Genomic DNA, 12,949 nt, shown 5'->3' with positions numbered 1-12,949 from the left:
TTTGCATATTGCAATGGAAATTGCTGAAATATGCCTAAAACAATCATAACAACAAGGTTACAATGCAAATGCATTGGGAAAACAAGCAAATTAAAGTAAAATACTTATATCGACACAAAGATCAACTGCAATATATCCCTCCTTGCTGTAGAGTCTATACATTCTTCAAAGATATTAAGAAAAAGAGTTGCTATGGAAATATCAGCACCAAAATTGAATAGTGGGACTTTTAGGCAAGGCTTTGTGTTTGACAGTAGCATAACACCTAGGCCTTTAAAAAACATGTACTGCATCTGCTTTGAAAAGGCATCTAAACACAAAAATGGTGAGGTAATACAAATGAAGTATATATCTCTACAATCAGGATTGATCACAGAATTTTATTTGTTTATTTTAAGCAAAATTTTCATTTTTGAGTCCTCATGATGTCCAGCTTCCTTTAAATGAGAATACAGAGTGCTGTGATATTTGGGGAGATTAGACAAAAGATAATGACAACTTTGAATTGGAATCCCCCTGCCCTAAAGCCAGACAGACTGGGCTCAAAAGGATTATGCTAAGTTCCACAAGGTCACACTCTTCTTTTCAGGAAGGAATCAAAAATAAGATTTAAAACTAAATAAATTAAATTAAAAAGATTTACAAGAACAAATGGTGAAGGATGGGCTGCCATCAGATCAAATGCGCCTCGGATGTGGCCTGTGGTATGTGCATCCCCGACTTCAATTATAGAGAGTCTTTTTGTTGTGCCTATCTGTGATTCAGCATCTCTGTTACATGGTGAGCAGCAACTTTCCTTCTCATAATTGTTACATTCCATCCCTGGCTTCAAGGGTTGTTATTCTGTCATGTGTCCCTCTTTGTCAGTACTACTTTCCTTTGTATTTGTTTTCTACTGTCTACATAATAGTAATTATCTTAAGTCTTCATTCATAGCCTCTCTTTGATTTGTTTAAGGTCTCTAAAATCCATCAACAAACAGTTTTTACATGCTTCCCTTGTGATACTTGGTACAACAGTATTTTAACAGTGTACGCCTAATAGACTGCAGTCCAATATTTCAACTGATAGGCATGCAAAAACAATCTAAATATGAGTTTTCCAAACCCAAAAATAATTAACATATATCTTTAGTTCAAGATTTAAAACAAAGTTTGTGACTGGTTGCTGGTTTTAAGTTAAATTTCCTCTGTATTGTAAATGGCCGTCTAGCTAAACATATCTGTGTTTAGATGCCTTTTCAAAGCAGATGCAGTGCATGTTTTTTAAAGGCCTAGCTGTCATACTACTGTCAAATGATTGACAATATATACTCGCAGGAACTTTGTACAGCAATTATATATTTTCTATCAAAATATTCTATCATTAAATATTCCTGCTGCCATCAAGACAAGTAAAAACTAGATTAATCAAACAGTAATAAGACAAAACGTATATTTAGACATTTTTGTATTGCAATAATAAAATTTTAGTTTTATTGAGGTTGCAAACAGAATCAGGAGACATATTCTACCACAAATAGGTTCCAGTTTTGCAAAAGCATTTCTTTTAACTTCTAAGGCATACCTGTGTCATTCCTCTTGTATATCACTTCAAACTTGTCCTGGCGAGTCTGAACATCACATTTCCAAGTAATGTTCAAACCTTTCTCCATGGGCAGCAGGTCTTTAATGATGGGTGCGGAGGGTCCTGTCAATTTTTATTGTAAACATTGTAAATAAATGCAGCTAAATCCACAACACATTTTCAATACAAAGATCAGATGATGAAATTAGGTATTTTCAACTTGCTATATATTTACTTAGCTATCTGTTACTGATTGCGAGTATGGAAGTAAGGTCCTGGGAATATTCTATATTTTTAAATTTCAGGTAAAACTGGCCGTTTCCCTCATTTCTAACATTTAATTAGTGTCATACAATGGCCTCGGAGTGGGATGTTTAACTACTGCCTTACACATAAAATTACTAACGCAAACTGTCATGAATCACTTGTTCCAACTCTAAAAATGGGTGTTGTGTATAAAATAAAAATTGGTTTCTTATATGATACAAGTCAAAAAACATGGACATGCAACCATAAGTTTGAAGGTAAGTTACTGTTACACATCAGCTTCATGAAAAATATTTTCACTCAAAAGAGTTGTAGCTCAGTAAACCATAGCAAATTCTTGTACATACTTACTAGTGGCAGCATAGATGCTGGTTCCATTGCTTTCTAACTGATTAGAGACTGCTTGCACTGTGATGGAATAGTTTCGACCGGGAAGTAGAGACTCCACCACTACATGAGGTTTGTCAACATACAGCCAGTTAGTGTCCCCCTGAACAGTCTCCACCTCGTGATAACTTATCTGTGGTCACATCAAAAGGAAAAAATAATATGTTAGCCACGGACCAATAGCTCACAATTTTAATTTAACATGTAAAAAAAACCTGTTTACACATATTTTGAACTGGCAGTTGGAAAAACAATATCAGATGTTGCTTTAAAACATTGTAATGCAGTTATTCTGAATTAACATGTGGGCTACTATAAACTGTTTATTCATTTCCAAAGGTCTATATTTGCCAATATGTTATATGTACAAATATGACTGATGTATGAACAGAAGCATAAACTCCCCTGAGTTTGCATTGTGTCCACCATTTGGCGTACGGGTGCAGTGCCTGGACAAAATGGCAACAAAGCAAGAAAAGAGTTATTCTGTGTTGGAATACGCAAAATATTTATCTATTAAAACAGCGCAGCATGCATTCAGAAGGAATTATGGAAAGGAACTGCCATACACAGAGAGCACTGTGCATTGTTATTGACAAATCATGGACACGGGTTGTCTCGGTAAACAAAAAGGTACCAGTTGACCAAGTGTGCCAGACGGAACCATGTAGAGGGAGAGCACACTCAAGTAGCAGTTGTTCGTAGTCCATCTCATGACTAACATTCCCATTCTCCATGCTTAAATTATATTAAACACTTTTTGGTTCATTAATGTATGAAACAAGATGTCAAGGTTATTTTTACTGTGAAATGGTACGTACTGGTTCTGACACTTAGTTCAATTTTGCACTTTCTTGTAGATTTTTAGTATTTAAAATATGTTTAATTTAATATTTTTTATACTGTTTACATCAGGAAATATGACGATGGGCAAAACCCAAAACATGCATTTGCAATAAATGCACCAAGAAACAACTAGTACCCGTTTGTGACTACTCAGCTTTTCCAAAATCCAATCAATTATATCACAGGTTTTTATTACTGAATAACTCAGCCCTTTACTTACTACACTAAGGCTGAGTGAAGGATATTATAGGTCATTTTCTTCTCTCTCTCTCTCTCTCTCTCTCTCTCTCTCTCTCTCTAGTTGTTAGTAGAACTCTTCGTAACTGAGTAAATCCGCTAAGAGACTATTGCCAGTATGCCCAATGGCTTAAAGGTATTACATATTATCCTTATAACACCTTTCTGTGACATGAATGTTTTCTTTCTCAACGACGTGGTGCCCTGAAATATGATACCAGAAGACACTGGTAAACCTAGAATATCAAGTGTCATTTATAGATTTCTCCTTGTACATTATTTCTAGCACTGTGGTCAGGCCCCATGGAGTATGGAATTTGTTGTACTGTGCTTTGAAAGAAGCAGGTGAAAAGTACACACTGTGAACATAATGCTTTACATGCCAATATACTGAACATAAGTGATGTTACAGCCAGTAGCATCACTACAAAAAGGTAGTACCATCAACCACATATAACTGACAATAGCCAATAATCACTTGACATAACTGGAAGCCAAAGAAAATTTTGTTAAATAACCTTACTCAGCAAACAAGATTTCTTATTTAGAAACATGTATACATCAACATTTTCTGGCAACACTCTCAGTAAGTTATGTTGAGGACAGGGATCTATGAGACCTTACTGAATATGATGTCATGTGTGGACACATCAAAGCCACACTTGCCAAATAACCGTGGCAATGGTAAGACGCCATATTGAGGACAGGACTGTTAGCCTTGAAAGCACTGTATATTTAGCATATGAAGATGCAGATATGCAAATACAGTACCTTAAACAGAAGACAGATGAATTTAACAGCTGCACGAAATGGAATGATTGGATATGTCTTAAAAAACTCTCCTAGAGAATGGAATGTTGGGATATCACCTTACATGAACACTGCTACATAGGAGCCAACTGCACTACAAGAGTTTCCTAAGGAGGACTGAATGTAAGAGCAAACCATTGCACTTTCCCATTATTCCAGCTCACGTGCTTTTCATTTTAATAAAAAATGCTACTCTTTACTATCATCTCAAAAATAAAGAAAAAATGCCAATTTCACTGCAGTTTATATTATTCCAATAAATTTACTTGTAATTTTTAAATGTTAAAGCAACAGCATACCTATAAAAAGTTGGTAACAAGTAATGAAAAAATGAGTTATTTTTCAAAAATAATCTCAGACAGGTAATCCACAAGTTGAGTAGAGGGGGTGGGGGGGGGGTGGGAGGTTGAAGGGGAGGGGGTGGTAATGATGGTCAATAAGAAAGTTAACTGTAATAGCCAACTGCATGGTTGTTCTCCAAAATAAGTCATCATATCATAATTCTATATAATGAGACCACTCAAGGAAAAGCATAAGCATTGAGTAGTCGATAGGCACACACAAAAGACAGGAGCTTTCAGAGTTACTCTATCCCTCCACGGATAACACCTAAGGCCAGCAAGTTTCTTTCTATTGTGTGAATGTATCGACAGCTCAACATTTCTGCTTTTTGGCGAGTGCTCTACTTTAATGCAAAAGTATTTACATTCTACAAAAATTTGCCTACAACATAATTCTTTATAGATTTTGGCACGGTAAAGTTTTCACAAATTTTTTGGACAGGCTTTACTTACTCCATTTGCTGATGATCAAACACTTGTAAATTAAACCTATCTTTTCCTCTAAAAAAGGTCTTAAGAACAAGGTAATCTCATGTGAGAAAGCACTAAGTTTCCAATACAACTCAAAAACACTATGTGAAAGGAAGCCAACTGTCCAACTGAGTGTATTATGCGTTGGTTCATATGACAAACATGAACAAGTAGGTTACAACATGACGTTGATTATTCTAGTGTTGGACATCTGCTCACACATAATATACAACTGCATGAGCATTCATCACAACTGCTTTACTTTCTTTGAGGAGATATAATAATTGGCATTAAATGGGAAACTGTTTTATACAAGACCTTAAATTGAAAAATGTTTGCAGGGATTAAAACAGAATTCCATTTTCTGTGGCAGGTGACACTGCTCTAAGAATTACCTTGTAATTATCCTGAAAACTTGAGTTATCTGGTGTCCATGTAATTGACACAAGACCAGTACTCTCATCAGTAACTGCTTGTACATCCAGGACTGGCAGAGGCTCTGCAAAAAAATTATTTAAGAAAATAAATAACTACACAAATCACACACCTCAGTAACCTAATTTTAACTCTTCTTCAGCGTTAGCTTCAACCCTCTGGTATTAAGAACTATGTGTTATTGTATGTGCACTTGAACTGCAAGCCTGTACTCGTAATTGGTTACCTTTAAATTTAGTATGCTAGCAACATAATCCACAACAGCACTTTAGAACATTTTGAACTTTGTTATCAACATCAATATAATGAAATATATCTAAAAACAAAGATGATGTGACTTACCAAATGAAAGTGCTGGCAGGTCGACAGACACACAAACAAACACAAACATACACACAAAATTCAAGCTTTCACAACAAACTGTTGCCTCATCAGGAAAGAAGGAAGGAGAGGGAAAGACGAAAGGATGTGGGTTTTAAGGGAGAGGGTAAGGAGTCATTCCAATCCCGGGAGCGGAAAGACTTACCTTAGGGGGAAAAAAGGACGGGTATACACTCGCGCGCGCACACACACACACACACACACACACACACACACACACACACACACATATCCATCCACACATATACAGACGTCTGCTTGTGTCTGTATATGTGTGGATGGATGTGTGTGTGTGTGTGTGTGTGTGTGTGTGTGTGTGTGTGTGTGTGTGTGTGTGCGCGCGAGTGTATACCCGTCCTTTTTTCCCCCTAAGGTAAGTCTTTCCGCTCCCGGGATTGGAATGACTCCTTACCCTCTCCCTTAAAACCCACATCCTTTCGTCTTTCCCTCTCCTTCCTTCTTTCCTGATGAGGCAACAGTTTGTTGCGAAAGCTTGAATTTTGTGTGTATGTTTGTGTGTCTGTCGACCTGCCAGCACTTTCATTTGGTAAGTCACATCATCTTTGTTTTTAGATATATTTTTCCTACGTGGAATGTTTCCCTCTATTATAATCAATATAATGAAAGATTGTTAAAACTTCCATTAGCAATTATTGAAGAGCTTCTTCAACACTGCGAACTTTTCATGAAGGAATTATTTTAAGACTGCTTCTTTTGTCTAAAATCAATACTGTTCAACATTAGATAGTCCAATCCACAAGTTAGCGCCAGCATAGTCTTCTGCCGACAGCATTCTCTTGTGTAACCAGAAACCATAAAAATAGAATATAGCCAATTTTTTTGTGAGTAATGGAAGCCGGAACCGAAATACTGTCACATTACGAGCCATCAAAATCTGAAAGCAGGGTCATCAGTGTAATACAAGACTTACCACTGAAACCACGTTTATTGCAAACAGCAACATACAGCCATAACAGAACAGAACTCTGGATGGATAGTGCAGCTATTATACAAACATAGAATATTCCTGAATATAGATAAACTAAAATATAAGAAATTTGGAGGACCTTCCAGTAATGATAAATACTTTATAACAAATAACTGCTCATAGTTATGTTTGGACTGGTGGCCAGTCACTGGCTCTAACTGCTACACCACATTGTATGCAGCACAGCTTGCCACGTAACTCCCTCTCCTTGAATAAAAGCAACTTGTTCTTTCAGAAGTTCTTATTGGGGCCAACTACAGCACCCTTGATGGAGATCTTGTTAATGGTCCTATGCATGACAACTCTGGTGGATCCTTGTGTCCTTGTCATGTTGTCGCCTTCAGTTTCCTTGAACAAGAATCTCCCATCATCAATCTGCATCTCAAGACCGTAGTAGCATTTTATATGGATGACACAAATGGTGCCCCTGCACTTTTACCTTCTTAATAGAGGATCATAATCCTCAACTTTGTATGTGACATTAAAAAAAAAGTGACAAAGAATATGATTTGGCCCGAAGTAACATTTTAGCAACTTTTCTAAAGGACCCACTTTCCAAACAGATTTAACATCCACATAGTCTCTTGGGCTGTACCTCACTGGCCAGAGCTTGGTGTTACAGTGCTCTCGGTCTTTTGGCTCGGTGTCCATGGCCCATAACAGAACCAGCTGTTTTGCTTCTTCGGTCCTTGTGATGAAGTGTTTCACTTACTCACCTTGAGTATTGTCCGGACAAAATGGGAATAGTGTATCCACTGTTCTTTCGGCCTCAAGACCGTGGAGCAGGAATAATTGTGTGAAGACCACAGTGTCTTGCTCGACTCTGCTGCATACAAGTGACACAAGGGGCAGTACTGTATCCCAATCACACTGTTTGACGTCAGCATACACCGAGAGCACATCAGTCAATGTCTCAATGAAGTATTTTGTGAAGCTAATTGTCTGCGAGTGGTAGGCAGTTGTTATTCTGTGGTTGATTCTGCAATTTACGCTAAACTGCTATGAGATGAAGCAGACATCTGGATGGACTTTAATAACTTTCAGATGTCCTGACCACACTTTTTATTATTTCCAAACTTGCCTTACGCATTTTGACATTCCACCATTTTCGAAGGTTATAAAATAAAACAGAAAACTGGTATCAAAATATATGATAATACGTTACATTTCACCATTGTTTAGAGACATAGTATAGTAAGTAGAATATGGTTGTTTAGCTTTGCAGTGTTGTGTCAGTCACAGAAAATTCTCCAATAGATACATTGTATCTCGTCAACATTCTTAAGCCAGAGAGAAGTGTGAACAGCTATCAGGGAACTAATTAGAAACACCTCCTTAAGACAAGGAAAGATCATCCCTGCTATTTGTTTTAGAAAAAATTGGCATCTCCCTGCAGAAATCCTTAAAAGGTATGTGCATGGGTACAGAAGTCCTTTATGAATCACCAGTAGTATGAGCACACACCGAGAAAATTTCTCACTTCATAACTGTGCCGAGCAGTCAAAGTCTGTGACTACAGTTTTTCTCTTTTGATCGTCACAAATCCATCACCATTCACAAGATACCCCAAGATTCTTATTTCTTGGACACTGAAGAGGCACTTCTTCTGATTCCAGCACAGGGCTGTAGTCTGAATACAGTTCAGCACAGTTGTCACGCAACTTTGATATTCTTCAAATGTCTTAAAAACGTGGCAAAAACCATCCAGTTAGAAAAGGCATGCTATCCATTTAAAGTGTCGAAGTAAGTTGTCCACCATATGTTTCAAAGTCGCTGCAGCATTATACAGTCAAGACAGCATAACTTTAAACTTATACAGGCCATCAAGAGTTATGAAAGCAGTATTTTCCTGGAACAGCCTCACCGATCTCAAACTGCCAGTAGCCTGTCTGTGTGTCCATAGTTGAGAAATACTTGCTCCTTTCAAGTATTATAGGGTATCTTCAACGCCCAGCAACGGGTGGACAGCTTTTTTCATGATTTTGTTCAGTCATCTGTAACCGACACAGAAACATGATGTGCCACCCTCCTTCATAAGGGCTTTTTGAAGATTCAGTGATGCCATCTTGCAGCATCTTCTCCACTTCCTCTCAGACAATTCGTTGTTCAGTTGGGCCAGATCCTATTGTTAGTTTCGTAGATGTCTGATGTGGTAATGGAGCACACATCTGCGACGGTGGCACTAAGCTGTCCTTCCTCGACTGTTTTGGCTGTCACTATGCTTATACCTTTTGGGACAGATTGTGGCTGTTCATGACAGTTAGTGGTCTTTCACCACCTAAAATAATTATGATAATCGTTGGCACGTATATTTATTTTGAGATTGTGAGTAGCTTTTTGAAACTGGCAAAAGCTACACAGTTTATCTGAATATCTCAACTGATAAATGGAGCTCATCTACGTGATAATGGAAGGGCAACAATGTCTTCAACAACTCCCCAAAGAAATTTTTTTATGTGTGCTTGTTGGAGTGGCTTCCTCATTCTTGTGCTCTGATCTTCCACAGTCTATGACTGCTTGTGACGCCACACCAAATCCCATCCTACAATAATATTATGACTACATTCTGCTAAAATGACAAATCTGAAGGGCTCAGTCCTGTCATTGATAGTTATTCTTGCAATACTTGTTGCCATTGGCTGGACATATTTTCCACCAGTGACTTTCAGCACAATAACTTTCCTGTCACGGAACATAGCCTTTTTAGGTGACAATGAAAAACATTCAAATTTACAGAAAGAAAAGCCCTTGAATCAATTATTGCCTGGACAAGTTTGCCATCAGTGGTGACGTAGGTGAGATTTTCTGGTATCTTCATAACCTAGATTCATGGATGATTTTCACCTGTGGTGACCTCACTTCCACAGATGGTCATCTTGCTTAGTTCTCCTGAAATTGGAGGCTAAGTGAGCAGTTGGTTCATTTTCACAGTGATGGGGAACAGGTACTGTGTGTTAGGGAACAACCGTGTCCAGGGTATAGCAATGGTCTTTGTCCCCCCCCCCCCCCCCCCCCTCTCTCTGCAGTAGCATACAATGTATCCATGGCATCCACAATGGAAACACGCCAGAGTGTGTTGCCCTCTGTCCTCCAAATGTCTTTTCTTCTGTGGGGTGTTATACTTGGCAGAGGACTTGGTTCTTCTGGTGTTGGTTGGATGCTGCATTGCCATTTGACAGCTGAGACATTACATTGAGTAGGTTGCATTCATTCTTCCTGGCACATTCGAGTGAAGACTGAAACTGGTACTAAAGGTTGACACACTTCATTTTCTAAATTCTCTATAAACTCCTGAAGCATCAGGTCAACACTAATGGCTGCAACCTCTTGCTTACTCAGTCCGACACTTCCGGTTGCCATAAAATGCTGTATCCCTCCTCTCTCCCTACCTGGAGTAGGAGAGAGGTGAGGTGATGGTGGCGGTCATCCACAACTGCTGCTGGACTACATTTGGAATTCAGTCACACTTCCTTTGTTTCATTTTTCAGTTGCATTTTGAACTGACAACCTTCAGCTTGTGATGCTAACTGCTACGCCACACTGTATGCACCACAGCCTGTGGCACTATTTAGCCTGATTTTCTATGGGTAATAACAGAGGTTTCTATAAGAATAATGCAACCAGTTTCATAAGATCATTGGTCTATCTATGTCTAAGACTGCAATTTATATCTTAATTTCAGGTCTGTCTTTTCCCATGGAGCCCTTATCTAATATGATTTCTCTTGATCACACTTTTTCAGAAATCTGATCTCATAATTACAATATTTTTCTGATTATATTAAATTTAATCAACATTCTACATTTGTACATAATTAAAGTTAGGTAAAAAAAGCCTGCAAGACAGCAATAATAATTACCTATAATAAAAGGAAGTATGGTGCATCAGTGCATGCTGCAATCCTGTGGGAGTTATACGGCGTGGTAGCCCTTCATCCCCCATCGTGAAGAAGGTTTTGGTTTGGAACAATAGGGGTTGAGTTTGAAGTGTCAAAAGCGGGCATTGCACCAGCTGACTTCTTAAGGGAGTGTGGCAGTGGCCAAGACTCTACAGAATGCTCCACTAGAATGTTGTCGAGTATTCCAGAACATTCAAGATTGTTCTGAAATGTCCCATTAACCTATGTGTTGGGGATACTTTCCAGCTCAGGAAGTTATATACAATCACAGAAGATCAGGGAAAAGTCAAAGTTATAGGAAGTTAAATAAATTTAAATGAAAGTGAATTGCTTATGTTGGTGAACAGTGTATTAAGTGAAATTTTAATGTGTTGAGAATGTTAACATTTAATGGGATGCTGAAATGTAAATAAGTGGGAGATCTTGCCATCAGCGAATTGAAAAGAAATGAAACAGATGACAAGGGATGAGCGCGTTTAGCTTCAAAAGAAAGAAAACTTATAAAGTGAGAGAAAACAAATGAACAACAAGATGAAATAAGAGAAGAGGATCAAGTGAAACACACTGCAAGCAGACAGAGAGAAACTTCTACAGAAACAAGGTTACGAAATGAAGTAGAATTACAATGACTGAAATCTGTGAAAGACAATAACTGCAAGCACGTAAACAATACATTAGTGTTCGACACAGTCAGTTCAGCAGTGACAAGAAATTCAGTAGAGAAACATCAGAAATGTGTCACACAAGTGAAAAAATTCAATTAGCTCTCCTGGAAGTGCCTCCATCAGAATTATTTCATTATATGACTGAAGAAACTCAGGAACACAAACATTTTCTGCAAAACTTGAAATTGTACAATGCTTGCATTCAAATAACATCATTTGGTGCTAAATCTATGAGCAGTGAAGAAAATCAATTCAATCCCATGTTGTGATTAAAGAAAAATTCTATGATAGAGTGGGATCTTTGTTAGTACTGCCAAACAAATCTTATAAATTTTCCAAGTGTATTTAATTGATGTCGAACAAACGGAAGTCCAGCAATGTTGCGCAAACATAAGTGGACTAAGAGGGGAAATCATTGAAGAACTGCAGAGGGATTTTACACAGGTACAATCAATTGGATCACATATTCAGAACAGCGTGGAACCAAAAGGTATCCAATGAATATAAAGTTGTGATTCGAGTTGACAAAAGACCAGTTGGAGAACACAAACACTGATTCAATGCACATCAGGTCAATTAAATTGCCAATGTAATTGTGAACAGTTAGTATACAAATTGTAATAATAATTACTCAATGGAGAAGAGCACAATGATGACATCTCACAGAAACACGTCATTCTTACGATGCGATTCAACATTTATGAATTTTTTAAATGTTCTCCATGTTCTACAAAGAAACTAATAAGTGAGTGACAGAGTACTTTATTTTAAATTAGCGTATTACTGTATACTCATGTTGATTTAAGATTACTTTAGAGTATTTCGAGCATTCAAGATTAATTCTGTCTGTGATCTTTTTCAATTTTTTTTTTTTTTTTTTTTTTTTTTCCAAGTTCATATTTACAATGTTCTCAAGTGACTTGGAATGTTCTCAGCAAACAAATGAAAATAATGACCAAGTGAAGCAGGTCTTTTTCGGGTGTCATGTAGTAACAATGATCACAGTAACAAAATTCTTCAAATTAATATGTAGCATGAAATAACCTTAATTAAGCGGCACTATTATTTCAGTGTATAAGAAAAAGATGACTACTCACTTAACGTGACATTTCCTGTAACAGGCCAGCTGGTGACCTTTCCAGAAACAGTTTTTATTACCACCTGGTATGTGTGACCTGGCTCCAGATTTTCCTTGAACTCCCAAACAGTTGGCTCCCCTCTATTTACAGATACAGGTGTGGGTCTTCGAAGTCCTGCTGCTATTAACACCTGGTATTTATCAAATTCACTGTGTGGAAAAAGTGAGAAAGAAATCAGCACATATGTACAACAACAACTAGAAATAGTGTTTTACACACACACACACACACACACACACACACACACACACACACACACACACACACACGGGGGGGGGGGGGGGGGGGCAGTAAAACACAAAGAATACACAGCACTTCAGCAGTGCCTCGCATGCCACCCTGGTCTACTCAGTTGGCTACTGCCATGCACTGCTGGCTGGGGAGCTGGTTATTCTTCGTGCTTTCCTGTTCCTGGTAATCCATATCAGTAAAACAAATATCACACTACACTAATTTCAGACTGCTTCATCGAATGGGCATGTAAAATTCTGCTTTAAAAGTAATTTTGTTTGCAATGG

The 12,949-nt window shown here is 37.9% G+C and overlaps 1 protein-coding gene across 3 annotated transcripts in view; it reads right to left on the bottom strand.

The window, feature by feature from the left end:
- LOC124605128 (tyrosine-protein phosphatase 10D) overlaps positions 1–12,949 on the bottom strand; it is a 344,674-nt gene that overhangs the window by 91,528 nt on the left and 240,197 nt on the right. For all 3 annotated transcript variants that reach the window (XM_047136608.1, XM_047136610.1, XM_047136609.1), the window contains exons 8-11: positions 12,390–12,580; positions 5,321–5,424; positions 2,185–2,353; positions 1,567–1,689 (exon numbers count right to left, since the gene is read on the bottom strand). In XM_047136608.1, the coding sequence (XP_046992564.1) occupies positions 1,567–1,689; positions 2,185–2,353; positions 5,321–5,424; positions 12,390–12,580 (587 nt within the window). The remainder of the gene's footprint in view (positions 1–1,566; positions 1,690–2,184; positions 2,354–5,320; positions 5,425–12,389; positions 12,581–12,949) is intronic.

Source organism: Schistocerca americana, chromosome 3 (genome assembly GCF_021461395.2).
Source record: "Schistocerca americana isolate TAMUIC-IGC-003095 chromosome 3, iqSchAmer2.1, whole genome shotgun sequence".
NCBI classification, from domain to species: domain Eukaryota; kingdom Metazoa; phylum Arthropoda; class Insecta; order Orthoptera; family Acrididae; genus Schistocerca; species Schistocerca americana.
Note: the sequence above shows the minus strand (reverse complement) of the source record. Positions and strands in the feature narration are given on the sequence as shown.